Source organism: Acanthaster planci, linkage group LG12 (genome assembly GCF_054643075.1).
Source record: "Acanthaster planci isolate LZ-2023a linkage group LG12, COTS_SCS, whole genome shotgun sequence".
In the NCBI taxonomy this organism is placed as follows: domain Eukaryota; kingdom Metazoa; phylum Echinodermata; class Asteroidea; order Valvatida; family Acanthasteridae; genus Acanthaster; species Acanthaster planci.
Window position 1 is genome coordinate 13742762 of NC_141788.1, and position 27966 is coordinate 13770727.

The 27966-nt window shown below is 39.0% G+C and overlaps 2 protein-coding genes across 2 annotated transcripts in view; one reads left to right on the plus strand and one right to left on the minus strand.

Annotated features, from left to right (window-relative positions):
• The window catches only part of ptch1 (patched 1), a 183918-nt gene that overhangs the window by 13050 nt on the left and 142902 nt on the right, over window positions 1–27966 (plus strand). The window lies entirely within an intron of this gene.
• Window positions 127–27853, minus strand: LOC147797177 (uncharacterized). The gene is made up of 6 exons (XM_087144497.1): window positions 27433–27853; window positions 24933–25561; window positions 23284–23452; window positions 12631–12758; window positions 12067–12365; window positions 127–417 (listed from the first exon to the last, which is right to left on the minus strand). The coding sequence occupies exons 2-6, from the start codon at window positions 25408–25410 to the stop codon at window positions 142–144; spliced, it is 1350 nt and encodes a 449-aa protein (XP_087000623.1). The 5' UTR covers window positions 25411–25561; window positions 27433–27853; the 3' UTR covers window positions 127–141.

The following is a 27966-nucleotide window of genomic DNA, read 5'->3' on the forward strand; positions in this document are numbered from 1 at the left end:
GAATTTATCAGATTGTCTCCTGTGAAGTTTTACAATATTTTTTAGCCAATTCCAATAGAAACCATTTGAAATTGTTTCTGCACAACAGCTGTAGCTGAAGCCAAAGAGTGAAGCTGTAACTTACACAACAGCACTGCACACTCATGTATCTCTTACCTGGTGTAGTGTATAGTACACTGACTGGCCAGTGAAGTCCCATATGCTAAGGTCAATGCTTCTGGGTTCTCCCTTCTCTATCTGTTCCTTGAGGTTGTCTTCCATGTTTTCACTTCTCTTTAAGTACTCATCTACGAGAGCCGCCACCCTCCCAGCTACCAGTCTATCCAGGGAGGAGGTGAATTCTGCAAGGGTGGTGTCTACCCCGCCCGTGGAGGGGGTTGTGTGGCCTTTGCTGTCACTGAGGTCGGACGAATCAATCTGAATGGATGGGGAAACAAGAAGACAAGTGACCAGTGATGTAGTGCCTCAACGCTGAGCCTTAGCTTGAAGGTCTTAAGACTTCATTGTACGACCTTGGCCTTAACCTTAAAGGGAGTTTTTTAGGGGTATAAAATTAACTGCAGTTTCAATGAGCGATTTCCCCTGTATGACATTGTATTTGCAATGTGTTTCGGCAATTCTGTGATCCATTTTCAAAATTACATCACAGTTGGCAGATGCAATTTACAATAAAATTTGCGATGGAGATTTCCAATTAAAGAATAAAAACAATCTTAGGAGATCTTCAACAAATACATGTAGTTACCTGAACATTAATGGTAAAGTACATGTATGTCAAAATAGGACGAAAATCCCACAACGGTGACCCCAAGCAAAAATGTACATGTATATATGTACATCGGCAGGGTGCACATGCAACTCGGAGTGCTCACTGTGGAGAAATCAAGTGCAGCATGGATGACATTAGTTCCTGCCGATGCGCTATGCTGCACAAATCTGTGGTGTAGAGTGAGCTACATGTACATGTAGGTCTATGTCTTCACTCCACTGAAAATATGCAGAGACGCACTAATACTGGTAATAAATGTAGACGTAGTTCTGGAAGCCTGCTGCAGACAGGCATACGGTAGCCTGGCTTACCGACCAGGGCCAATTGCAAGCACATGGCTGGTGATAAAAATGTGGCAACGCTGCAGGTGTATCAGTACACCAACTTTTTCAACTCAAAATAAAATTGAATTCAAATAACTAAAGTACATGTACCTTGATTACGAGTACGACGAAGTTCACTGAACATTTTTTTTATTTTTAGGCCGCATAAAAAAATGGTTGATCATCCTCGCCCACCCCACCAAAACTTCTTTTAATCATCTAGTTCGTATTTGCTACATGCATAACTAATTGATTGCTACGCAAAAGCAATTGTTGCTATACAAACAGAAAATTGCATAGCAAATTTGCTATACAAAATTCTGGAACAAAATCGCTGACTGAGTTTTCATTCCACTGACATAGTTCGTGTTTGAGTGAACTACATGTACTTCAAGAAAAATTGAGAAAAACAGAGCAGCCTCTTCAACCGTCAAGTTGAAGATCTTAAATTAGTCTTGAACAACAAGGCATTCTGAGTGAGCGAATAATGCACTCGCAGGGATGAACAAGCATGACAGGCACTCTTGGCTTTAAAAGGAGCACTTTTCCATTGCAAGGATGGAAAGAGTAAACAGTAAATTATCTTTAAGAACATGTAGTATGCCTCTTTGACAATGTAACACTGTGGATTTAAGGAAAAACTTTAGCAAGCAGTAAAGTCACTGCAGTCGACTCGTGTCTGTGATGTGATAGAACACGTAGTATGCCTCTTTGACAATGTAACACTGTGGATTTAAAGAAAAACTTTAGCAAGCAGTAAAGTCACTGCAGTCGACTCGTGTCTGTGATGTGATACTATTAACCTACATGTACATGTATCTAACCTACGCATGTGTGTGCGCCATTAGAATTCATGACCACACTTTCACGTCAGTTTACACACCAGAGGAAGTGTAAAAATCATACTGTACATGTAGGCATAGAGCAAATTACATGTACTGTATATCTGGAAACACGGGGGTTTATCATCTGGAAATTGCAGTTTCTGTTGACGAAAATCCTCTGGCTGTGCACTTTCAAGTTCCAGATTCCAGGATTATTTGGCAGTCCCATTTTTGTGATTTACCAGTGGTGTGTCCTACATGTACCTTAAAGAATTGAGATCAGAAAAATTTGGCCTTGAGGGATCAGTGCCTTGCAATTTTAAGGCCCTGGTCATCAAGGCTCACCAATCTTTTAATTGTGCAGGGTAAGATGTTTGAAAGTTTGTTGTTCTACAAACATAACTCTTAGGGTCAGCTGTGAGCTGTCTGCAAAGTCTGCAGCATCCAGTGATCATTTTTTACCGTGAGGGAAGGAAAAAAATTACAGCATTGCATATTGTTGTCACGATGGGCCTACCGTACCACAGTTTGGTTTAATAATTTCCTGTATGCTTGAGCTTGTGGGACTAGGACGATAAACACATGACAAAATAAAATTGTCCACTTGTAATGGAACTCCCAATTTAATTCTTAGTATCCAACAAAAAATAACCAAATGAGATTAAACCGGCATTTCCTTCCACACATTTTGACATTGTTACAGAAGAACCAATAATGATGTACATCTAGCAGTGGTTATCAGAATGTAAAATGACACAGATTCCACTGTAGCACTTTGCCCTATACATGTACTCATGAAATAAAGAACAAGTTACATATACCGCCTACTACAGTACTTCTAACTCTCAACGGGAACATTCAAATCTGAGTATCTCATTCTGTTCATTGCTTTCAACACCTGCATCAACTTATGGGAGATCATCCTTTACAATAACCAGTAATCCTACCGTATTCATGACATTTATAAGTCCAGGAATAAAACCATCTATGGATCAAATTAGCTTTTAATGAAAACCCACCTAGGGAAGGCTGGTTAATATACACCCCGTTTTAAAAGGGCAATTCCATGGAAATGTCAACCTGATAGTCAAAAATTGTTTTTTTCTTTTGCATAGTCATATTGCCTACCATTTGAAGCTTATAACATGTAACTGCAGATTTCAAACATAACATTTATTCTATTTTAAATGTGCATTTTACCAGAAAAATAGTAAAAAAACAGATGCTGGTTAAAAAAAAAGCAGAATCTGCATAAATTGACATTTCATTGACATTTTACCTACATGTACCAATTAAGAGAACGTGGGAAAATTTCTTTTATATGAACAAAACAGCCTTGCTTTAAATGCATGTATTCCAAACTTGAAAAACTTTAGAAAAATCCTGCAGGTTTAAACTGATGTCAGTCTGTTACTGAAATATCAAAAATATTTTTCTATGCCATTTGAATAAATTACAGTGTAGATTCAGTTTCTTTTTTGGATTCTCTGTTGTCATCAGTCAATGAACAAATATGGAAAAGAAAATGTACACACCTGTAGTTTATTATTCAAATTAACCACTGTAAAAGACTGACTTCTATGGTAACAGACTGACATGTACAAGTCAACAGCTGTAAATGCAAAGCATTCTGGGTAAAGTGTATGCATGTAGTTCAGCTGTGATCACAGATGAAACGGTTTTTGCCACTTTTAAGTTCTTTTGCAATAACGATGGAAAACATTGTCAAACTTTTCCGCGGCCTGCCTGTATGGCGTATGTGAGTGTGTGTACAGTTTGCATGTACACGCACTATGCATGTACGACATGTATTTTTTCATCCACATTGAAGTCGAGTCTTGTACTCAATTTGCTTGTTCTTAGTGCCGAACGAAACATGCATGCAGGAATTCTGGAATTCATTTTATATCATTATTTATTTATGTTTGCTTATCACATATTAATCAGAATGTATTGTAAACAAAAAGGCACAAAAAGGTGTGTCAAGTACTGACCTGCAATATTACTTGCAAACCATTTTTTAAAAACAAAATAAAGTGATTAGGAGAAATTTCTGTTTAAAGGTGTTTGTCATTATTTGCTTCTTTGTTGCAGGGCTGTTTTACCACACTAGATGTACATGTATATAAAACAACAATTGCACACAGTATTACCAATTTATTTTTTTCGTAAAAGCTGTTATTTTTTGTTTGAAAGGCAAAACTCTTAGAGAAAATGTCAGAAATTCACTAGAGACCACCAGAAAGCATCTAAAATAGGCAGACCTTCCAGGGCCCTTACACAGGCCCTGGATCCCGGCCGTAAGGGACTTCGCACTGCGTGCTCGTGTTGCGTGCTTCAAGTTCACGCACAAACTTTGGACTCTAACAAGATGGCACTCCCTGCTTTTCATTTTGTACTCCCACTTTTCAAATCCTACATGTAGCTTAAACACTGCCGCTATTTTATCCAACTGATAGTGATTTAGGGAAACCACCACCATCATGACCGTGTGTACATATACATAGGAAGGACTTACAAGTACCTTTATAATGTCTTTAGTAAACCGTTACATTTTATTTGCAAACCTCAGAAAGTTTTGCCATTTAACACTAACCAAATAAAAGCCAGGTTCCAAAGGTGTCAGTCTGTTACCATGGCAACACGTAACCTAACATGACTCCCAGAAAAAAAACCACATTTGGAGAGAAGAAATGCAGACTGTAAAACTACATGTACTTAAATGATGAATCAAAATACACTTGAGTTTAGGTCCTAACCTTACAGAGTGGAAACATTAGGAAACCTCTTCTAATGGGTCAGTCTGTTACCCGTGGAATTGCCCAAAAGCATATTCAAGCCAATGTTGGCCAAGTTTCATCATGCATTTAAGTACTCATTGTTTATCTTAAGTTATGGGTACCAGTATAGGACTCAGTGCAACATACAATCTCTGTCCTTTTGCATTCTGAAGACCACTGTTCAGTCAGTATGTACAAAGGAGACAAGTAAACTGTCAAATTGCATTTTTATGAAGAAAAAATTTGCTGCTGCAAATTTTTCATTTTCTTTACAAGGAGAGAAGTAATTTAATCAGGATGTTTGCCTGAAAGAACAGAAGCCAAAATTACAAATTCTACCCTTGCATACCACCAGAGGTTCACACAAAATACAATTACATGCAGTTACATACTGTACATGTACATACACATGTACATGTACCTGTAACAAATTATGATTTCATTAAAATCGAGAGGTCCATGTACCATTAAGTATACACATGTAGCCCCCCCCCACGTAAGACTGTTTTCAGAATGTCAGGTGGCAGGGTGATCAGAGGAGTGATTTCGGAAAAAATAATGAAGTTGTACACACACGAAGCTCCATGAGAAAAATGACGTACCCATTAAAGAAATGTTTTCAAAGATACTTTAAATATTTGAAACATTTACAGGTGTGTCCATTTATGTCAAAGCAACACCATATGCACAAGTACATTCCACAGGCTTAGGCAACAGATTTATAAATCCTAAATATGGTATTACATGCATGTTTGTTTGAGCAGTGTAGAAGACTTGACGAGGTGACAGATTTATTTCACTTATATAATCTGTCATTTGGTCATGTCCACAGTGTGTTAGGTAAATGTACAGTATGTGTTTGTGCAAATACTGCACAAATCTCATGCAACAAGGACCAATAGAGACTTTAAGATGTACACGGTACATGTACGTGTACAAGTGGCAGTGTTCAAAACAAATCATGCGTCTTTCATTACTGAATGGAATTACAATGTACATTGTATATGAACACTATAACTAAACTTACACAACCAACAATTCTCAAACTGTACATGTACATGTACTGATACATGTATATTAAGGAGGAAACCTTTCAGAATGCCGCCCCCCCTCCCCGACATAATACTTGCAGATGGGTGAAGAGTCTTGTCTTGCATAACCTCAAGAGTATAAGGCATTGTTTCCTATTGATCCTACAATATTCCTTATATTAGGCACTAGTGCTCAGTCATCGTGCTAGTACTTGTAAAAGACTGATAACGGAGGACAGGAACAGAAAATCTAAGGCAGTGAAATAAAAAAAACCTTCAAAACAGATAAACAAATAAACACCCCAACAAACAAACAAACAAACAAACACCCCAACACCCCAACAAACAAACAAGTATAACACAAACACTGTATATGCATAAAAGGTCTTTAGAAAAGATCTTTGTCTTTTAAAAAGACATCTCTTCCTAAATTTTCCAGTACATAATTATTTTGGCTGTTTCTCCATCATAGAATGAGTTGATTTAACATTTGTTTTATTTCTGTTTCCGTATTTACTTCAGTTGTCTCTTCACATTAGTTTCTTTGTAATTCTAAAATAAATTTTTGTGAGAGTTACCAGGGTAAGAAGCAGATATATAAAAAAAACTAGTTCGGATACAGTCATTTGAAATAGCTACAGTGTAGTGTCCAAAAAGTCTCAATAAACATACATGTATTTTATACAGGTCTCTGCCCAGTCTGGCCCTGACAGGTAAATGTTTCTAAAGTGTATAGGCATTGCCTTGTAAACATAAAACCAAAGCTCCATTCCTATTTACAATGTAACGGTTTGCATGTATATGTACTGCTCCATGAAATCTGTACATGTCCTCTTGTAAATTTGGCAGAAATTAGATAGATGACAAACTCAATTACCGGTGGGCCAAGCAATACTACACCTACATGTACAGAATCAGCATGTACATGTACATGTACATAATGCATGTACATGTGTACATATCTACATGTACATGTACATTGTGGGGGTATCTTGCCCGTATCCCCAAATCAAATTACTTTACATGCAGTGACAGTGGGGAGTATAAATTGGGTCTTGTTACAGTTCTCGTTATAGTTTCCCTGTTGTTATACAGTTTTCTCTGGGGGAGGGGGAATTATCACCAGGAAATTACTCCGCAAGGACTTACGGCAGCCTAAGAACTGTGGCCAATGAACAGTTGCCTTAGTAACCAGTGAAGTCAGAACATCTAAACTAGATAGACGTGGTATTGATTTATTTAATAACCTCTCAGCTTGACTCGCATTGGTCATTAAATGAGAGCATGAGAGGGCGGCTTTCATGCAATAAACATGTTAACATATCGGCTTATGCACATGTCCAGGTATGTACAGGTATGCGTCCATGTGCTGTATGTGCTTTGTGTGTAGAGCATGCAAGGAAGCTTTTACGATAATGAAGAGTCAATTGGAGAAATTAACTCGTCAGCAATTTCAATTACTTTACCGGTAGGTATTTCAAAAGATAGCAGGTGCACAGCCAATTGTTACGACGGGGAGTTAATCTCAGTACAAGTGGATCTGGAGGGGGGGGCTTCCCCAGCAACCTGCCCCTCCTTATTTCTGAACGTTCTTATCACAAAAAATACCGTTTCCTTTCCCAACTTTTTTCTTTTGATGCCAATTGGTCAAAGCTAACGGCAGAAATTACCAGTATCACAAAGTACGTCCCATTCATTTGTTTAGGTTCACCTCTATTTGGGACACCTCCAACTCTTTCGGAAGTGCCCGGTGTACCACCCCTGATGATGCTGGATTCACCTCTACAGTGTTCTACTAATACACAGCGGATTACATGTACATTTTCAGTTTATCATCTCACCTCAAAATGGCGGATGATTATTAAAGAGGTAGGGAGAAGGCATCAAATATTGCAACATCTAGGGTTTGGGAGGTAGATAGGCCATCCAGAAACCAGTATACAATGACTTTATCTTTCGAAAATCAACACAAGAGAAATACATGTAGATTTAAGAGGCAATTTCTGTCCACATCCAACTGGGCCAATTTCAGAAACATGGGTGGTCAAATTTTGTGTTTGTGTTGGGTTGATGGCGTTACAGGGAAAAAAGGCACAACATGCATGCATGAAGCATGCATGCATGTTGTGCCTTTTTTCCCTGCATGAAGCATGCATGAAAATACCATGTAAACTGGCATCATTGCGGCCCAAATGCATTTAAAAGAGGGGGTTTGATGACATGTAGAAAATGCACAACATTATAGATTAATCTTGAAGATGCATAAACCTAAAATCTTACTCTTAGGTTGTCAAAATAATTGTTGGATTTGTTCCGAAATGAAGGAGTGTGAAATGTTGAAGGTGGAGAGGAATGTACAATAATTTGCATGGCTTACATGTACATGTACATGTTAGAGTGTACTTGTGTTCACGTGCCGTGTGGCAACAGATTATTTATACGCTATGGAGAATAATGAAGTCAGCATACGAGTACCCAGACCTGACTCTTGGGCTGAATCACGAGCTATCTTGTATGTGCGTACATTTAAAGCTTCTAGAAAAAAGACAGCAACCCATGTGCATGCTTGTTTGCCGAGTCTACAATTTTCAGTATGTTGAAGAAAAAGAGATTAACACATACATGTATCAGAGTCTCCTGACGACGGACAGAGCACACTGTCCGAAACGTTGAGCCTCTCCGGTTCTCATCAGAACCATACAGACTCAAAAAGAGTGCATGGTGCTTACCGCAAGCTTTCCATCTCAGATTCTCCTTGTGAGAGTGAGTGGCTTCAATTTCTATGAAAGTAACTAGAATTTACTCCTTGATGAATGAAAACGATGGCATGGAACCTGTCCGTGTTGTGGGGCTGCTGTGGCAGTCCCAGGCCTGGCGGTGGTCCAGCAGGACAGCACCGTACACCGCCAGCTGCAACACAACACAAGCAGTTGGCGAGGCTTATGAGTCGCTTTTCTAAACTTGGAACGCTTTTGCAGACACTGGATATTTGTCGAACCAGTCCTCCAAAAATCCTTTGCATATTACTTATCTGCGACAACCCGGAAGGTTTAAAATCTACATGTACATGTACCCTTAATATGTTGTCTGACAACGATTGATTCAACGTGTTATTGCAGAGAAACCTCAAGACCAAGTCTCAGTGTACCGGTATGTGATTCCTGTCTGAACTGCACAAGACCGCGGAATGTTTGTTTTATGACAAAAACACATCAAATCATGCACTTACATGTAAACTTGATGGATGGAGCAATCAACATAGTGGAGAAGAACTACGAGACTCATGTGTGAAGATGCACCCTGTTTACAGCCGTATCTCCCCGTGACATTTTGGGGTCACCAGCATATCATTAATTCATAATGAGCATTTCTGAAATCAGCAAAAAAGGGACCCGCAGAAGCCCATTTTTTGAATATTTTTTCCACCATAAATGGGAAAACTGTTGCATTTTTTTCATATTTTTTTGGAAGATGGTCTTGCCACCTCTTGTTTAAAGGTTACAATTGGGGAAAGGTTTTCTATTCCCTACCTCTTTAAAGAGTTTGCACTGTTATGGACATTCAGGCAGAACTACTTTGCTGTGGCTTGAAATCACAGAATTTTAGTTTGTAATGTTGAAAGACTTCGGCATTCTAGGTATACATATACCATTCACCAAAGGTACAAATTCTATCTTTAGTTTCTGAATTTGTTTGCCTTATGTGTCAAGGTTTTAACCTTGTTGTATTTGCTGTCATGTCTTGAAAGTGGCTCTGCAAAGATGCTTCTTAATGTGGGTTTGATCGTTCACCTGGCAATTAGTTCCATCAAAGAGTTACAGTAACACTTTATTGGCTCCAGCGTGTTACGTTAAAATATGAATAAATCTTCGGAAATTCAACCTTAGACTTGGCAATGCAAATTTACTGGTCTAGAAAAGTCAGGTGTTAAGTTTGTGACTTTATATGAATGTGACATCATTTATATGACTAAAAATGCCACCTTTTATATCATTCGGTTCTCAGGGTTGGCTCAGTGCATCTAATACATGTACGAAGGATGCATTAGATATGCAATACATGTACACACCGTATGTGCCTAGCCATTCCTCTTGTCAAACCTCTGAATCTCACCTCTGACAGCAAAGATAACAATGACGAAAGGATGCACTTCAAACTGAAATACTTTAAGTTCTTACCAAGTAAGTCCCTACATGTTTTTCTTTGTTGATTGACTGCTAAGATATAACAAATGTTGACTGCTTTTTTTTTTTTACTTTGAATGCACCATGTCCCTATTATTTGCAAATGTGGCAGGTTCCTCAAAATATGGGCCATTAGATAACGTTCAACTTTGGGGGTTCATTTTTCCTGAAGTGAACAGCAGTGAATAAATTCCCAATGTCTGATGTAATGAGGGAAGTCGTGGCTGATACCTGGAACAATGATGACCGTGTCCATCATTCAAGTTAATTGGAGTTAATTAATTAAAGTCTTGAACATCAGCATTTTTGAACAGACGAGAACAAACTGTTGGAATCCTAGCCAATAAAATTTACCGAGGAGTGATAATCCCTGCGGTTATTTTACACAGATTTATATGTGGTGAAAGGTGATAATATTTACACATATTAAAACCATTTATCATGAAATTAAAAAATACCTCTCACAATTAATCGGGTCCCAAAGTCGGCAATCATGAACGTCATTCGATTCTGTCATTAGTGTAAAAAAATCGACTGCAACAAATGGCGAGTAGAATCAAAATCAATGTACAACAAAAGCTTTAAAAAAGAGTGCAAAAAAGCACCCCCAAACCATCATCCTTTTACGACAGGATTGATCACATTTTCTTCAAGTACGTTTCCAAAAACTGCAGTGCAAAATACTGATCATGGCGATTTTGCAGCTTCCGTCATTATTTCGCAGTGCCGAGAAAAGTTTGCTGCATCGTGGCCTGTTTGACCTTTGACATCAACCCAGATAGTGCGCTCTCTTTTTCATTCGATATTCATGAGCCCCTCCACGGAATAGCGACGCTCCAAGATTTTTCTCATCAGACCAAGGTTTCTCGAAAGAAAATCGGTCACACTGAATGACGTTCAAAAAAAATGATGTTCGAGACATAAAATATTATTCATGATGAATATCTAATGCGCAGAGTTGATAATTCTAATGTAATTTTCAGCGGGATATCTCCAAAATAAACGGCAAAATGAACATCGCGCATGGAATTTTCAAGCACTACATGTGACAGCATTTTCGGCATCCTCGAACGTCATGCATTTTTGGTCCAAATTCTCGAACGTCATCAAAATTCTGTCAAATATGACGTTCGCAACGAACATATTGTATGCAGCCAAACTTAAAGATAATTTTAAGTGATTAAAAGGTATAAGACCTGGTAGATATGCTGGTATAGTGAGAGTAAATATAAACGGTAAGAGAATGACGAGAGCCAAACTTTTCTCATCATTTTCCGTCAATTTTGTGCTCTTTTTTTCATGGTTTTTTTTTTTAATTACTTGTATTTCTCAGGTGCTTTAAATATACCAGTCAAAAAATATACTGAATTCTCCTTGCTGTTGAGAAAAGTTTTAAAATCAAGTCCTCTGGTGCAAACACTTTGAAGTAAAACTTTAACCCTAACTGCCCAAAACCTGCCATACTCCAACAGCAGGTTTTGTGAGGTTTTGGTAGGTTTGGTACCGTACCTGAGGAACTTGTTGTTGAATTTTGTGAGACTTGGGATGAAAGGCCCAGGGAGATGGTGTTGGATTCTGTGTGAGTTGGGACACACAGGGTTCATTGTGTGCAGTGTCTGGCTTGCTGTACCAATTGTTGGACTATGCTTGATTTTGTCAGGTTTGGTACTGTTCAGTGCAAGTCATTCTATACTGCATAGACCCATCCATACCATATCACTCAAACTCCAACGGGCTCATTCTGTTGGAGGTTTATCAGGTTTGGTACACTAACCTGCATGTACAAGTACACAGACAAGTACATGAACCTGTTGGATTTTGTGAGGTTCAGTATGCTTTCTAGTGCAGGAGCCTAGGGGGTTAGGGTTAAATGAATTCAACTCCATTTGATTTGTGCTGGTAGCCAACCAAATGTCCACCATAAGTACATATTTTGCCTACTTATCCCCATATAATCATATTTATAAATATGAAGGTGCTAATTTGTATTTTACATGATCAAAGTCACTCTTTAGGAAGTTTTGAAAAATGACATCCAGAGTTGCATTTGGGTCCCTTTTATGAAGAGCATGTCACATATACAGTCAAGGTGTGCTTGAAATACGTGTAAGTCATCTCAGACTCAACCAAAAGCCCTGTGTCTACCATGCTTTACCTCCGACATCCTGTTAGAGTCCGTCACCTCTAAGTCGCTGATGATTTCCGGTTCTTGTTTATCTTCGTCTTCCCTCCTTGGCTCGTCTCGTCTCTCCTCCCGGCTAATTGCCTCTTGACTGCCTTTCTCTACATGTATGTCTTCAATGGTGTCATCTCCTACCGTTGCCTGGGTACTGTTGTCCTCTGTCCTGCCCTTGCTGATGCTGTCCTTCTCCTGGCCTCTTCGCCTCAGGAGCTCATGAGCGATGTTGGCAGCAATGGCCTGTGCATACTCCTCTTCTATTTCAGCAGTCGTATCTGCAAAGAATGCGGGTAAACCATGGATGCAAATGCAAACATGAAAGACAAGTATGTCGGCGGTGTAGGTTGGGTCTAATGACAAACACATATACCAAACAGCAAAAAATTGAAACCCACTATCATTTTGAATCAGTCAAGTGTAATATACATGTATATGTATCTATGCAATACATGTACATGATTTGATAGGAATACAATGCATGTGTACGTACATAAAGTGACTCCTCAAATCCCCACTGGTCTGTACCAGTACACCATTTACCTTTCTCTTGGTCACTTTTCTCCTGTCGTTGTTGCTGCCACACAGGACTACTAGTACCATCTTGAGTCATAATGTGACACAGCTGTGTAGTATCAAGACCTCCTGTGGGTATTTCCTCCTCAAAACAGCTAACAAAACAAGACAGGAAGAAGTTCCTGTTACAATGAACATTCAAGTCCACCAACAATCACCTGTTTGAAACACTTCATTGATATACATGTACATTTACACAGTTCTTCATTTTAAGAAAATCCAGGAGAGCTATAAATTGCTGACATGCGCCGCCTTTGTGAACTCTGCATTGAAAGGGAAGGCGGACATGCGGAAGGTGTTGGTGCATAATTAATTGTGAATTATGTAATAATTGGTGTGCCCGTGATCTCTTATCCAGGACAAGCATAACAGAGGGCAACCTCATTCACTGGTTTATCCAAAGTGTTACAACTGAGTTCGGATGCTTCGTTTTCAAGACAATGATGTTCAGTCATGCATGACAGGAGGGATACCATCAAAGTATCATTAGAAAGAATACTGCTTCTACTTTTCGGAGATCCTTATACATTATAATCATACCTCATGGTTTGGGCATATTAACCCCTTTCCTCAGGGCTTGGTTTTTTCTGGGACACCCTGTCATGTTCTTGGGGCAATTTTTAAAATTAATTCAGTTTTAGTTCAGTTAGAAATGGGTTTGCGACACATGTTTGCCATACATACATCGTCCCAGTGCTTGTTTTTCATTTGACCCAGAATTTTTATACTTGTGAATTAAACATCAACTATTTAAGCCTGACTAACTAACGTTACATGTAAGTTTCAACCTACAATTCAACACTGTTATACGTCATGTACGTGTCCCTTTAATTTACATGTAAATAAAAGTGGAAGTGAACCTTTTGCATCCCGATTTGAGAATCTCTTAAAAAAACCTGAAGGGGATTTGAAAGTTTAAACTACACTTCAGCTTTGTTCAGTCAAATCAAAATAGGAAAATGTCAAACCAACACGGGTGCACCCACATGCGAATGTGACAATGTTTACGTATGATTATGGTCTGACACTGGGGGTTTCCTACGCGAATTCAATGAGCCCACACCCTGTACATGAACAAGTATGTACATGTATGCAGGGAGCAACATTTTCATGATGACCAAAACTTCATGGCACACCGCGCTTTCTGCTTTAAAAGCACCCCGTAAAGAAGATCAATACTGATTGGCTCTCTTGTCACTGAAAACCGATACTGACCAATGAAAACATGTAACAGATTGTACCATGTACAGCGAAACTGCGCGCGACATACATGCACATGCAAGCATATGTACAAAGACAGCATGCATCCTACACATGCGTGCAGGGCTGGCTGGCTGGTCTGAAAGCAGGCCGCGCTGGCAATGTAATGATCGAAATATACCGGTACATGTAAGCCTACCGGTACGTATAAAAGTTGCGGCGGGATAAATGTGAAATCGTAAGTTACAAACAAATCACAGTCCTTTTTGGTGATGTTATCCACTGTTTGTCATATCGTTCGTTATTTTTAAGTGCCCTTACATTTCCTTAGGGGCCCAATTTTTTTTTATTATGCTCCTTTAAAAGGAAAGACTGATGTACACATATGTATACAGTGATGCAGATGTCTAAACAACAATCTTTATTGCTACACCACATAACCTGTAGATTCCACATAAAACGGTTTCTTTACTTGTACATGTACATGTATGTGATCTGCTAGACCTGTAAAAATGAGTCATACATGTACATGTACATTTGTAAGTCACTGGGGCCACTTTTTGAGTTTTACTTTGTGTTAGATTTATTCAGAGTTTATCCCACTTCACTTAGAAATGTGGGACGCCTACCGGTACAGTGTACTAGCACTCCATATTCAGTTAACCATGGTACCGGTACATGTATATGTAATTTATCATGTACTGCCATTTTTTCAATACCCTGCAACTACCGGTGTGGTTGCATAGTATGCCAGCAGGGTCAAGGTTACAATCGATTCACAATTGGAATAATACAAAAGAGGTACATGTATTAACCCTAACCCACCTCAATTCTCCAAAAATCCTCCGGGTGGTTTGGAGGATTGAGGATGAATGACGATCTGAACATTGGAGGATTTTGGAGGATTGAGGATGAAAGGTGTTGAAGCATGGAGGATTTCATCGGACTGAGGGTGAATGCCGATTTAAAAGATGGAGGATTTTAGAGGATTGAGGATGAATGGTGAATGAAGTACTAAAAATCAGTCACTTATTGGTGCATATGCTCATGCATTATACTGTTTATAAAATACTGTACATGTACATGTACAGTACATTTACCTAAAGACAGTGTGTTCCATTGTTCACTACTGCTGGTCATAAATTACACAATAACTGCATTTTGTTAAAACAAAGGCACATGTCTGCTTTGTTTATTACAAAAGTAAAGCCATTAGCCAACTCTGCCAAAAAAACAGCTTCAGCCCAGCAACCAACCTGATGTACAATGTACCCAAACCTCCCCCAATCCTCAAAAACCAAACTAGGGCTACGGAGGATTTTGGAGGATTGAGGATGAATGCAATTTTGAAGTTGGGCAATTGGAGGATTTGGGGGATTGAGGACATGCTCTAATAAAAAAGCCCTAATAACTAGGGGTTAACCCCACATGTGTAACTACCAAGCATATTGTTTGGTTTACAGTACTCAGTACTACAAAATACTAAGTAGTAGTCTGAGCCTGAAGGACCTAGCGCTACAGATTACTAATTCTGGCTAGGTTACTTCCATTGTTACTTGTACAGAGAACAATAAAGCCATGCATTCACAGTGCCACAGCACTGTATGGTACAAATTTGTAGTATTATGTAGGGTTAGGGTTAATTACTTTAAAAAGTCCCAGTGCAGGTAACGGTACATGTACATGTATCTTTAAAACCGACAATATGTGTACAGTCGACTCTCGGTAATATGAGCTCGGGTAAGACGAGACTCCGGTTAAGACGAGTGTATTTGCCGGTCCCGACTGAATTACATGTATGCAAATTCCTATGAGGAAAAAAATCCATAATACAAGCTCGCGTGTTACGAGATTCCGTTTAAGACGAGCATTTTGGGGGCCCTAGCTGCGTGCAAATGTATTGTTATCCGTTTAATTAGCACAAGCGTTTTTGAAGGCAACTTGTCAGTCGACTTGACCGGTTTCTCCGTTCTTGTATTATGTTATTGTTCTTTATTTCAAGTCTTCATTCATAAAAAGTACAGTTACATGTACTTCTCACTTTCATAAACATAAACTGTTTTAAAATTAAATTCCAAACCACACGTACGTGCATGCAAAGTACATGTAGGCCTACATGTACATGTATGTACAGGAAGTTGTACATGTACATGATGTACGCTTAACGATGCGGTCGATCGATTACACATACGACAAGCGGAACAGCAGGTTTCGCGCAAGACGAGGTTCGGATAATATGAGCTAATTTAGAAAGTCCCAAGGCCCTCGTATTAATGAGAGTCGACTGTAAACTGTTATTTTTATTAACTTTTAGAATGTAGAAAACTAAAAAACCTTTTCAAGACACAAAGCTAATGACCTCTCAAATAAAAAAGTTTCACATTTCTGAAAAGTCACGGGTCTCACATTGTACAGTGTACATACTGCAAAAACTTCAGCAAAGACACTTCCCTCTGGCACGTACATGCAATTTTGAGGATCAAAATGCATTCTTAGGCCTGTTCATTTCAGATTGATCCAGATCTCAATCGGTGATCCTAATGCTGGTTTACACCACCCACTAGGCAGGTTTTTGGTGTCCATACATGTAAACTAACCATGGATCACTAATCATGATCAGGATTAGTGTGACACAAACAAGGCCTTCAACAACAGCTCTCCTACCATTTTGTCTACAGGGAAGTGCACACACATTCCCAACTCATTTAACCTAAAAAGAGTTAGGGTTTTTTGGGACCATCTCTCAACCAAAAGGCGAGGACAAGGGGCCGGGGGAGAGGGGGGGAGAGGAATCCGGAATAAATTTTTCATTATTGCAACTTCAAAGTAAGGTTAGCAGTTAAAATACAGCCTTAGTTACAGTAGGTTGACCAATTTTCAATTTTTTATGTTAAACAGAAATAAAGGCTTTTAAAATGCTGCAGATAAAAGCAATTCACTGGTGCCAAAATGCCGCAATGCATCCAAACTTAGAGATTTTCACAAGAAAACTATTAAAGATGTCAAGCGCAAACTTGTTTTTCTCTTCGTTTTGCATGCCAAGTTATTTTGAGAATTTGTTTCAAGGCAAACGTAAGTCAAGTCATATGGAAAGTACCCTGAGTTTGCATTTATAAACCAAAAACAACAAACAAAATAAACACCCCTCCCCCAAAAAAGAAGAAAGAATATGTGGTTACAACAGAAAAACAGCAAGGGAAATGGCAAATTCTGCTCTGTCCTAAAAATTAATACTGTAAACAAATACTGAATTATGTGTAACAAATACTAGTTGAAAGTGACCAAAAAATTAAAGTTAACGGTTGCCAGTAGATTCAAGTCTTTCAATTTTACACACAGCATTCCTCTCAATTATTTGGAAGAAATTTTCCTCCTTGCTGCCTTAAATGATGGACTCATAAATCCATAATTGCTTCACTCAATGCCAACAGACAAGCCCATGTAAAATGTAGCCTGCATGCAAAATGCAAGACCCTTGAATTCACACATTATGCACCTGCAGTTACAATGTATTACTCACTGCAAACAACTTCCAAACAGCTTCATGTTTCACCACTAATTTCAATTATAAATAAAAAATGCACCCCAAGTACATGTATGTCAAGCCAAAAGGCACAGGAATGAATTAATTTTTTACTCAACAGTTGCTATGGTAATATTGGGGGGACCATTAAGTTATAGGAGGGAACCAAGTACATGTGCCATATACATGTACATGATATATGTATCAGTACATGCAATATGTCAGGTATACAGCTTGACTTCAAAGCTATACTGTCCAATCATTTTTCATTTTTTTCTTAAAATAAATAATTTAGTGAGGAAATTTGTAGCGCATTGCCATACAACAAAAGAGTTTAATAAACAGTACCAAAATAAAAGGCCATCTGTGCAACAAATGACAGTGACTGATTTTGATACTCTGAGAAACACATTTTAGCAATTACAGAGTTCAACATCTTATTCTTGTTTAATTTTGAAAAGATGGGAAATTAAACTTTCAGACGTAAATACAGTACATGTACATGCGAAACGTACCTCTTATTATAGGTTTTCCTGGTTAATTTTGCTCTTTTTTCATTTAAAATTGCTAAAAAAAGGTCTAATTTTGTTAAAGAATGGTAACTCGCCCAAATGTTGCTTCCAATTTCGAAATAACACTACTAAGTTTCACTTTCAGAGCATTGCAATTCATTTTGGGTGAGTGACCCCTCTTTGACAAATTTAAACTTTCTTTTAAGCAATTTGAAATGAAAGAAGAGCGAAATTAACCAGGAAACTATATTTTACCTGTAGATTTGCCAAAGGAAGAATAACAATCGATTGACAATGGCGTTTAGCACATGTATTGCATACAATATACATCTACATGTACAGTGAAGGCCTACCAGTGGGCGGGCATTGTTTTTTTATACAGTGGAGCATCACTACGAAAGCATCTATAGGGCTATCAATTATTAGTGCCTGCATCCATTGCCATGACAACAGGCTGGTGCTGCCAAGAGGAGACACCAGTTGTGCCAACACTGCATTCATACAATGCATGTAAGCAGTTTCATCAAGACCAATCATTTACAGCATAGCTGAAGGCCACCTACAGTAAAATGAATAATCACAGATGTGTAGATGAATACAGTTTCTCTATTTTGTTTTGTTTTTGGATTTTGGGAGGTTTTTGTCTTTTTTTCCTCAGTCTGCTTTAACCATCCACTTTCCAATTTTTGGTGGAAGGCCGTATTTCTTACAGCAACGTGCAACGAAATTTCACAGATTTAGTGCAAATACACAGGTGCATGCATTTTCATGAGGCAGTCAATGGAATGGATAACTTTATCTCTCAAAGGCAGAATTATTCTTTCCAATGCAAGAATGCATAACGTTCACCATTTGTTTCATACAACACCCAATTAAAATTCCCACCCAAATACAGATAAATGCCTCCAAGTTCTGAAATTTCATGCAACTGTAGATTCAAATGTTTTATAAACCTCATCCACAGATTCTGTATCTTGATTGGATGAGAGCCAGTCACATGGCACTTACTATTTTATGTTCTGCAAGGCAAAAAGAACTACACAAGTACATGTACATGAAGCAACCAAAGTACATGTACATGTACTGTATGTGTACATGTACTATACTCGTACCAACCAAAGAATTCAACATGAGACCACTGGTACTGTGTGCAAATGCATACTGGCGTGCAAGTTGTGGATCATGCACATTCTTTAGTGCTAGCACTACAGAGATGCAGCCGATTTCATGAAACTTAATGCAATGGCGTAACGTCACACTATATTTTATTGCGTACAACAACCTTGGTCCACACCCCTGAAAGCATGTTAAAATTTCATTAAAATTGGAAGATACCAGGTAATTACATGCAGGCTTATCATTACCTCCATAGCAATTTACAGAGATTTTATTGGATAGTGGAACTACATGTACATGTACATGTATATTTCTACATCACACATGTTCAGAGTAGAGTACTGCATTTTTAATTAACACACTCAAGAAATGTTCTTGCTAATTTTTGGGGAGTGTGCTTTCATTCAGAAAGAACATCTCAGCAATGATAAACTAGTAGGCCCTATAGATGATGCTTTTTGAGTCCAAAAGGAAATTTATTCTGAATTTTTAGTTGCTCTAAAGAACAAAGTACTTGACCCCAGTAAGTGAACGACTGTTAATGTTGAGGTTTGATGATAATTCAACTTCACTTTGGGAAAAGGAAGCAAGATCAAATTTCAAATTTAACAAAGGGTCAACAATTTGACCATCATGAGATTCTAATACACAAAATCTACAAATTTAACATTTTTAAGATAAATAAACAAGAACTGGCAAGATCTATGTCATTTTTCATTTTAGATTATCATTGACCTATCCTTTCCAGCCCATCCTACCTTCAAAATAGCACCAAAAAACAAAAACCTAAACAAAAATACCGTAATTTGTAGGGCTATTCAGAGTACCATGTACCTGCAACCCAACCATCAATTTTGGGGACCTGGTTCCATTTTGTCCATTTTATTACCCAAAACTGCCCCTGTAAATGGCAACACAGTTCAGAGAGATGAACACCCTTTACTTTGCTTACATGTACTTGCAAATACAAAGTTTAAGTTGTAAAGTACATGTAGTCCTATGTAATTTTAATTGCCGAATGCAGGAGAAGCCAGTGTGCCAGTACAGCCTTCCATCCAGAAGCTTGGCAGTAGAGTGGGTGAGGGACGCTGTGGAAAATACCGTACATATTTGACTGCCATGCTTTCGTTATAATTAACCCTAACCCTACATAATACTACAAATTACTACTTGTAGTAAAATGTAGTAGTCAGTGCTGCCACTAGCAAGAGGACATGACTGCATTGTTCTCTGAAGCCATAAAATACAATAGAAAAGACAAGGTACCGGTACCATACAGTGCTCAGGCACTATGAATGCATGGCTTTGTTTTCTGTACCAGTAACAATGGAAGGAACCTAGCCAGAAGTAGTAATCTGTAGCGCTAGGTCCTTCAGGCTCAGGCTACTACTAAGTATTTTGTAGTACTGAGTACTGTAAGCCAAACAATATGCTTGGTGGTTAGGGTTAAAGAATTCTGGGGAACCCTCTCCTTACAGGAATCGGCCAACTGGGTCCCATACTACATGTTCCTGTAAATGTATACCACTCATACATGTACGTGTAATTAGAACCATCAACAATTTCTCCCAATACACTTAAGGACCTGTGCACTGCATCTGGTGCACTTGCCCTGATTACACTGCAGTACGTGCACATTATCTGGCCAAATTGCTCCCAATACCTTGCTGTCACGTTTGCCATTCAACTTGGACACTTTTCCCTAAACTGCTCTGCAAAATGAGAGAATGGGCATGATGAATAGATACAGGAACTGGTATGTGTAACAGCTATTGAATAAAAGGATGAAACTTTAATAAATATATAAAAATAATATACCGTACCAGTAATAGATTCAAGAATCCACTGGTTGCACCTGGAATGCCACCCACATTGGTTACTTTGTTTATTTTCAATTTTGTTTAAGGGAGACACATTTTCCTTTTTGCCTACTTTCCGTTTGCCTTTGACCAGTTTTTAAGAAATAAATTCTCACTAACACTATGTCAGACTTTGAGCCCCATTTCTTACGGCAGTTTGTTCCAATGTCATTCAAATGTGGCCAGACAATTTATTCGCTTTGATTACAATTACTTACAAGACAAAACGACATTGACTAAAAGAAGGATTACTACATGTAGTGAGTTGCATGACATAGTAACACAGGGAACTATGCCAACGGCCTACAACTACAACGGCCACATCAAAGCTCTGGATTGATACATGTATTTTATTGTACATGTACCAGTATCAGTATGGACAAGCACAGTGATCAGGTGATGAGCCACTGTATGCGAGTACATGTTTGTGTACATTCCTGTCCTATCATTAGGAAAAAGCACACTTTGTTGAATTACTGCATGTACAAATACAAGTAGTGAGACTTCAAAATACAAACACTTTATGGAAAATACATACATGTATGTACGTACAAACACCAACGGAGATCCCATTTGAACAGACCAACTCCAACTGTTTTTAAAGTTTTGAAAATAAACTCTTATTGCATTTAGTGTTTAATAAATCATACATATTCATTACCAAATCATGTCTTGTTTACAAGACAAAGTAAAAAAGAAAAAGTAAGTCATGTTTTGCATCTGTATTTTTTGTAATTTTGCTGAAACTTTTGAACATTGTCTTTGAGTTTTATGACAAATTTCCACAATCTGACCGCTGGTAGCGCAGTTGAGAAACGAAATTTGTATGATGTTACACAAGAGAAAACATTGAAACTGGTATCCGTGGCACGACTGGTTGTGCTACCAACGTACATATATATGAAAATGGAGCTACATGTGCGTGCACCGCGTGTCAGGGATCGATCTGTGTGCAGGTTCTACTGTGCATCATTATCTCTTTTCGGTTGAGAGTTTGTGCTCCTTTCTTAATGACTTACAATAATGCCCAAATCGTGCGTCTTGGTGGATGTACATGTACTAGAAATTCTGCCAAAGAACCGCGATTGAAATTCTTGGAGTTTCCGAAGAATGAGAGCATTCTTCAAGTTCGTGCTGTCGTCCGCAGCTATGCGTGCTATGGATGCATATAGCGCGCGTACTGTGGTATTTCCTATCCACGGTAATACATGTACATCACAGAAATCAATATTCATTAGACACTAATGAGTCGTGACGACACGTCCATTTTTACAACTGCAGACTGGACTCCCAGGAAAAATAGGTACAAAAACTGTGTTTTATTAACACAAAAACGTGTATTTATTAGACTTGGATCCTCTAAATAGGATTCAATATAAGAAAAATCTACACCGTTGGAGTTGGTCTTTAACTGTATCTTTCATTTACTAAGGATTCCTACTAATTTTTACCATGTGTGAAATTTGGTGTGTGGCATGACGCCTGCCTGTGTGGAGACAGTTCCCAGACCACATCCCTAGAAAAAAGCTGTGACAAGAACGGTCTCAATTCCTAAAACAGGAAAAATACCAGTCCCTGGTAACAAATGGCAGTATGCGTGGAAGGCTACTAGGCATGTTTTTATATGCATGGCCATGTGTAATGCTCAACAGAATTGCTAATGCTGCTGCAATCATACATGAAGGCGACCGGTACACTCAAGGAAACTTGAATTTTACATGATCCCATACATTGAGACAAACCAAATGCAATGAGATTGTCAAATTGCCTTGAGAAAAGACAGCGGAAGATAACCGTGGTATCAAACCTACATGAACCTGTTGCTGGTACCCTACATGTACATTGAAGTCCAGCCCCAGGATGAAATGTGTGAATGGAATTGTATTTCTTGGCACCTTCTCCAACAAATTTCAGCCCCCTACATGTATGTGGGTAAGCATTTGTTGGACATGCATCACATATTCAGGATATTTTGGAAAGGACGAAAAAGCACAACCATGCTTTAGAAATGCATAAGCATTTCTTGCTACCCACAGCTACTGTACATGTAGCCTTACATTGTACATGCAGCTCAAACTCCAATGCTTTTTTCAAGAACAAATTATGCCACACCCACATGAAACTAACCAATTAAATTACACGGTTTTAAGATGTCAGTTCTACAAAATGCATCAAAAGTTACAACTGTATGATGAAGACAGTACTCAATACAAGTCCTACATAAATTCTCATAAATTCAGATAGAATCAAATAACGGCAACAACATCAACTCAGTTTGTTCCACATTCTAGCTGCCAATACACGAAACTAGTGCCCCAAGGGGCTGCATTTTATTACTGCACATTTACATGCTAATTGTAAATGATACGTTTTATCATAAAAATAATCCAATGAGGTAAGCTCTCTTTACCTTTGTCCAAGCAGAGCCTTCTTAAGGTATGTCTTTCCAGCACCAGCTTGGCCAACAATCATCAGGCGGGTTCGATGGACCGCCTTGGTCCCAGAGTTGGCAGCAACTTGGAATGCAGCGGCAGCCTCAGGCCCCCTGGCCAGGACTTCTGAAGGCACATCATCTTGGACTGAGGGAGGGAAGAAAAAAGTTGTTCATTCTGGCTACCATTTACTAGTACTGGAATAGAGAAACAACAGTTCAACCGTGATCCCACAAAATGAGGCTGACGGCCATTTTGTTTCAGTCTTCATTAGAAACCAAACTGAGCTAAATTTATTTATTTTGGTGAAGTGCTCGTGTTGGAACCTTATCAAAAATATATATTATGTGGGTGAAAAATGTTGACGGTTCCTGCTGATTTACAGGGAGAGATTCTCTCAAAGGCCTTTATCTGGCAACATACATGTATGGCTCATTTTGTTAAGTTGGGTCACAACTGGGAAACAACTTTGTTTCAAAAACTCTTCATTTTTAGTGCATTGTTCTTTAATGGTACGTTGTATCTTTACATGAAGCTGCTTCACACACTCACAATTTCACATCAAAAATTCAAACAATTTTAAATTTCCAACAAAGATCAAAAGATGACACTTTTGTGACTCAAATGTAATAACATTTTAGAATTTTTATTACCACACTGATACCCAAAATCAAATTACTTGAGGCTGGGATGTGAAATTAAAAAAAAAATTACCCCTTAATTGGCTCTAATCAAAATCTACTGGTCAAGAACTTCAAGAATTGAAGGTTTTCCAGGATTTAGAGAGGCATTACTTCACCTGTAACTTTATGTTCCTTGAAAAGTCAAAGAAACTACAGTGAATGTACATGTATGGTCGTTTTTCTGCACAGTGATGGAATTTGCAGGACATACAAGCAAGAAGGTAGTACTGAAGGTAGGCAGGTTCTAAGTACATGTACATGTATGTACATGTACCGTGGAAACTACATGTAAGTTAAAGCCTCAATCCCCAAAAAAAGTCTGAGAGATGAACTGTGGGTATAACAACAGTAAGAGAGGTCCTTCTGTCTGTAACGGGAGAAAATGGCACATTATGGGGAACTCGCAAAACAACAACTCTAACTAAACCAAGGATCTTTGAGGGAAAAGTCGCAGGAAACTGAATTAATAAGGACTCAGACACCAATACTTGACTTCAACAAAAGGACAAAAAGAATTTATCAATGAAAAAGTTCTGGAAAAATACAAAAATCCTAAAGGACTTTAAAGACTAAAACCAAAACCCAACACAGTATGTAAAATGGACCCAATGAGCAGAGTTTGGCTTTCGATCACTGACTTCCAGCAGAAAAGGGCTCAAGCAGAAAACCACGCTCCAGTTAAAGAGGAACAATACATGTGACGTTGACTGGTCTCTGCTGATCTGTCACACTGAATGTGGCTAGACCATGTGCCAACACTATACAGGGGGAAGCTGGGGCTTAAATACATAAACAGGGGGGCACACTAAAAGAAAAAATACAGGGAAACTCTAAACAAAAACTATTTATGGAGGGGAACTACTCCTATGAAAAGACGCTTACAAAAGTATAACAAATTTCTAGCTGTGCCACAGGTCCATACATGCACATGTATGTGTACTTACTTGGTTGAATGCATCGTATAGACACCGTCCATCCATGTAGGTCTAGTATAACCCAGACTGGTCTCTTAATGTCAACCGACCCTTCAGGGAGCTGATACTGCTGGAGATGCTCATTGTTTATAAGAAACTGTACAACTCTCTCTCTTGTGTAGAAAAGAGAGAAGAGGTTTTCTGTCTTTGCCTTACTTTCCGGGATGGACTTGGCCCAGGTACCCGGCAATTCAGTCAAATTGGGCAGGAGGTACTGGGGTAAGGCACCAGGATCTAAGCCGTCTGGATTGTGATTGGTCAGCCCAGCTCGTAAGGCACCATTCCAGCAGGTCTCGTATTTGCAGAATTCAAACGACACCCTCCGGCCTGGTTCGAGGGGTCCGTTGCTAAAGACAATGGCATGGCTGAAGCCACTGACACGCGTGGCTGTGTTACCATCCTCAGACAGCTGAATGTTGGCACCATGGCAATGGGAGTGAAAACGCATCTTTGCTGATGGCCTGACAAAGTGGAGTTGTTTATCTGACACTTAATGTCACCATCCTAGACACAAGAAATGTGCTGCACCGATTACATGTTGGCAAACGGCCAACTGGACTCTGAGCATTCCATTGTTATCAATTGTTGGCGACAACCACCTAAAAAGAGAATGAAACTTGAATAAAATGCTTGCTTTATATACAAAACATGTGGGGTGAGGTGTTGAAGATTTTACACTCAAAAGGAAACCGTATTCGTAGAGAGTGAATTTTATTTGGTGCTTACACATTTGGCGTTAGTAACTTGTAATTTATGTACGTGCCATTGTGGGATATGCCTAGATAATGCAGGACATCATAATTACGTACATGTATGGTGCATAGGGACATACACGTATCAGCCAACTGGAATATGCATGGAATAGACCTTGAACATTTCATCTGCCAGTGTCACAATGAAATTACATTAGCATTGGGATGACGTTATCCTATTCTCTGGAGATTTGGAAAAGATTCTGAGAGTTACATTCTACAAAGCTATTTTGGAAAGAGCACACAAAAATCATGCAAGTTGCATTAGCAGATTGATGAAGAAATTTTTTAGTTAGCCATCTGTACCGGTACACCTAAAAAGCTAAACCCAAAATTCATTGCCTTTTGCAAATTGGTTTTGTTTTGTCTTGTAGTATACAATACAAACTTGGAAAGACTAGGAACCGGTCTAAAATTTTGCCCAAGCGACCATTCATTTGCGTGGTAAGATACTGAAAAGTCTTTCTGCGCACATTTGCTGAGGGGTATATGTATCTTGTACCCCATACGGCAATCATATGGCGGGGGATAACATCACACACGGCGCAGCACATGACGCGCATCTCGCTCGATGTGTGTTTCCAGGTCACAACAGCAGCCAGGACGGTCCAACGATGAAAACAACACAAGACGTCATCCCACGCCACCGAAAACGGTCGAGCCAAGATGTGGAACAAGTGCAGTCATTGGTGGGCTCAACACATGCGCAGTCTGATAAATGCGAACGGCATGAACGGAACAGGTGGAAGCGAGAAATTGTTGAGCAAAAATCTCATGTTTTTCCAAAAATACTCCATCTCATGCTCTGAAACTACTATTATCCCCTTCTTAGCTGGTATAGATCAAGCAGATTTGCTGACAGGGGAAAATTTGGTTTAATAGCTTTTTTAGGGCTGCAAACCATTTCACCACAAAAATTTGATTCCAAAACGGCATAGTGTTATGACGCCATGTAAACCTTCTTACCTCGAAGGCACAAAGAGTATCACAAAGTTAGTGACTTCGAGTTCTCAAAGTACCTGTTTACACGGTTTACGTGTAGACCAACTTCCCTTTTTCAAAACAGGTAAAGAGCTCCATATATACGGAAAACACTTGATCGTATTGATGCCCCCAATTTAGTATGCGACTTGTCTGAAAAAAGCTACTGTTGGAAGTAAGACTAAGAGTTGTTTCTTAAATGCTTCAGAATTTTCTTTTGTGGACTTCATCACATTCAGACAGCTGTTATACCATTTCACGGGAAAATTGGTGCTGTCCCTATATGGTACTCTTTCCCAAAAAAATTTTCCAAACCTGCCATGCCCGCAAATTCACTTAGGGCCTAGCCCTTAAGTAAATTTAGGGCCAGGCCTATTATTAATTATTTTAGGCTAAATTAATTTAGATCAACTGAATGCCCCTGGTAATAATGGTAACAATGGAACATAATCACCACCCATGATCACCCAGTATCAAATTCAATAAAAAAAATGCCCAAAATTCATAGGCCTACTGGAAAAATGTTACATGTACAGCCTGACTCCACTTCAGCAGTTGTGTACATGTACAAAGCTTATGGGGAGTGAAGAGAATTTTCTGTTTCCCAACAACATCGGTAAATGTTTCTCAGTCCAGGATTTGTGTCTTTCCAGCAGTAATGACTGAGGAAAGTGGAGCCAGGATGTAACATTTTTTCCTACATACTTATGAAGACGATAAAAGAATCAACGATTTACCTTTCACAATATACATTACTGTAGCATCGTTCTACGGCCAAACAACATCTACATGCACCTCACTGACTCGCGTTAGTTGTTTTAATTTTCTGTCAGGTCAGTCGCTTGACGATGTCCCTTTGGTACATGGTGTCGGTATGCATCAATGGTACCCGTTTTTATCTCGTTTGTATCGCACAATGCAGTATACCAGTTCCAATCAATAAACCGCCTGTTTGTGTTCATTTCGCGGTTCGATCCCCCAACCGTGGTCCGTGCCCCAACAAAGCCAGATTTGGGGTTTTCGGTAGCCTGCTCGAATTAATCATCTACGGCCGAAGTTGCACGTAAGTCAACGGGACATGCACAAGCCTCTAGCTAGAGGCTTACATAAATGCCCGTTATTTCAGCCGTAGCTCAGTTTTTTCGGACACGGCCAAAGCTAGCACAACGCATTAATAGAGGGCGCAACCCTGCCAAGACTATAGTGGACATAACGTTGCAGACCAGCTGCCAAAGTGATAACTACTCGTACTTCAAAAAACAAGAAAAATG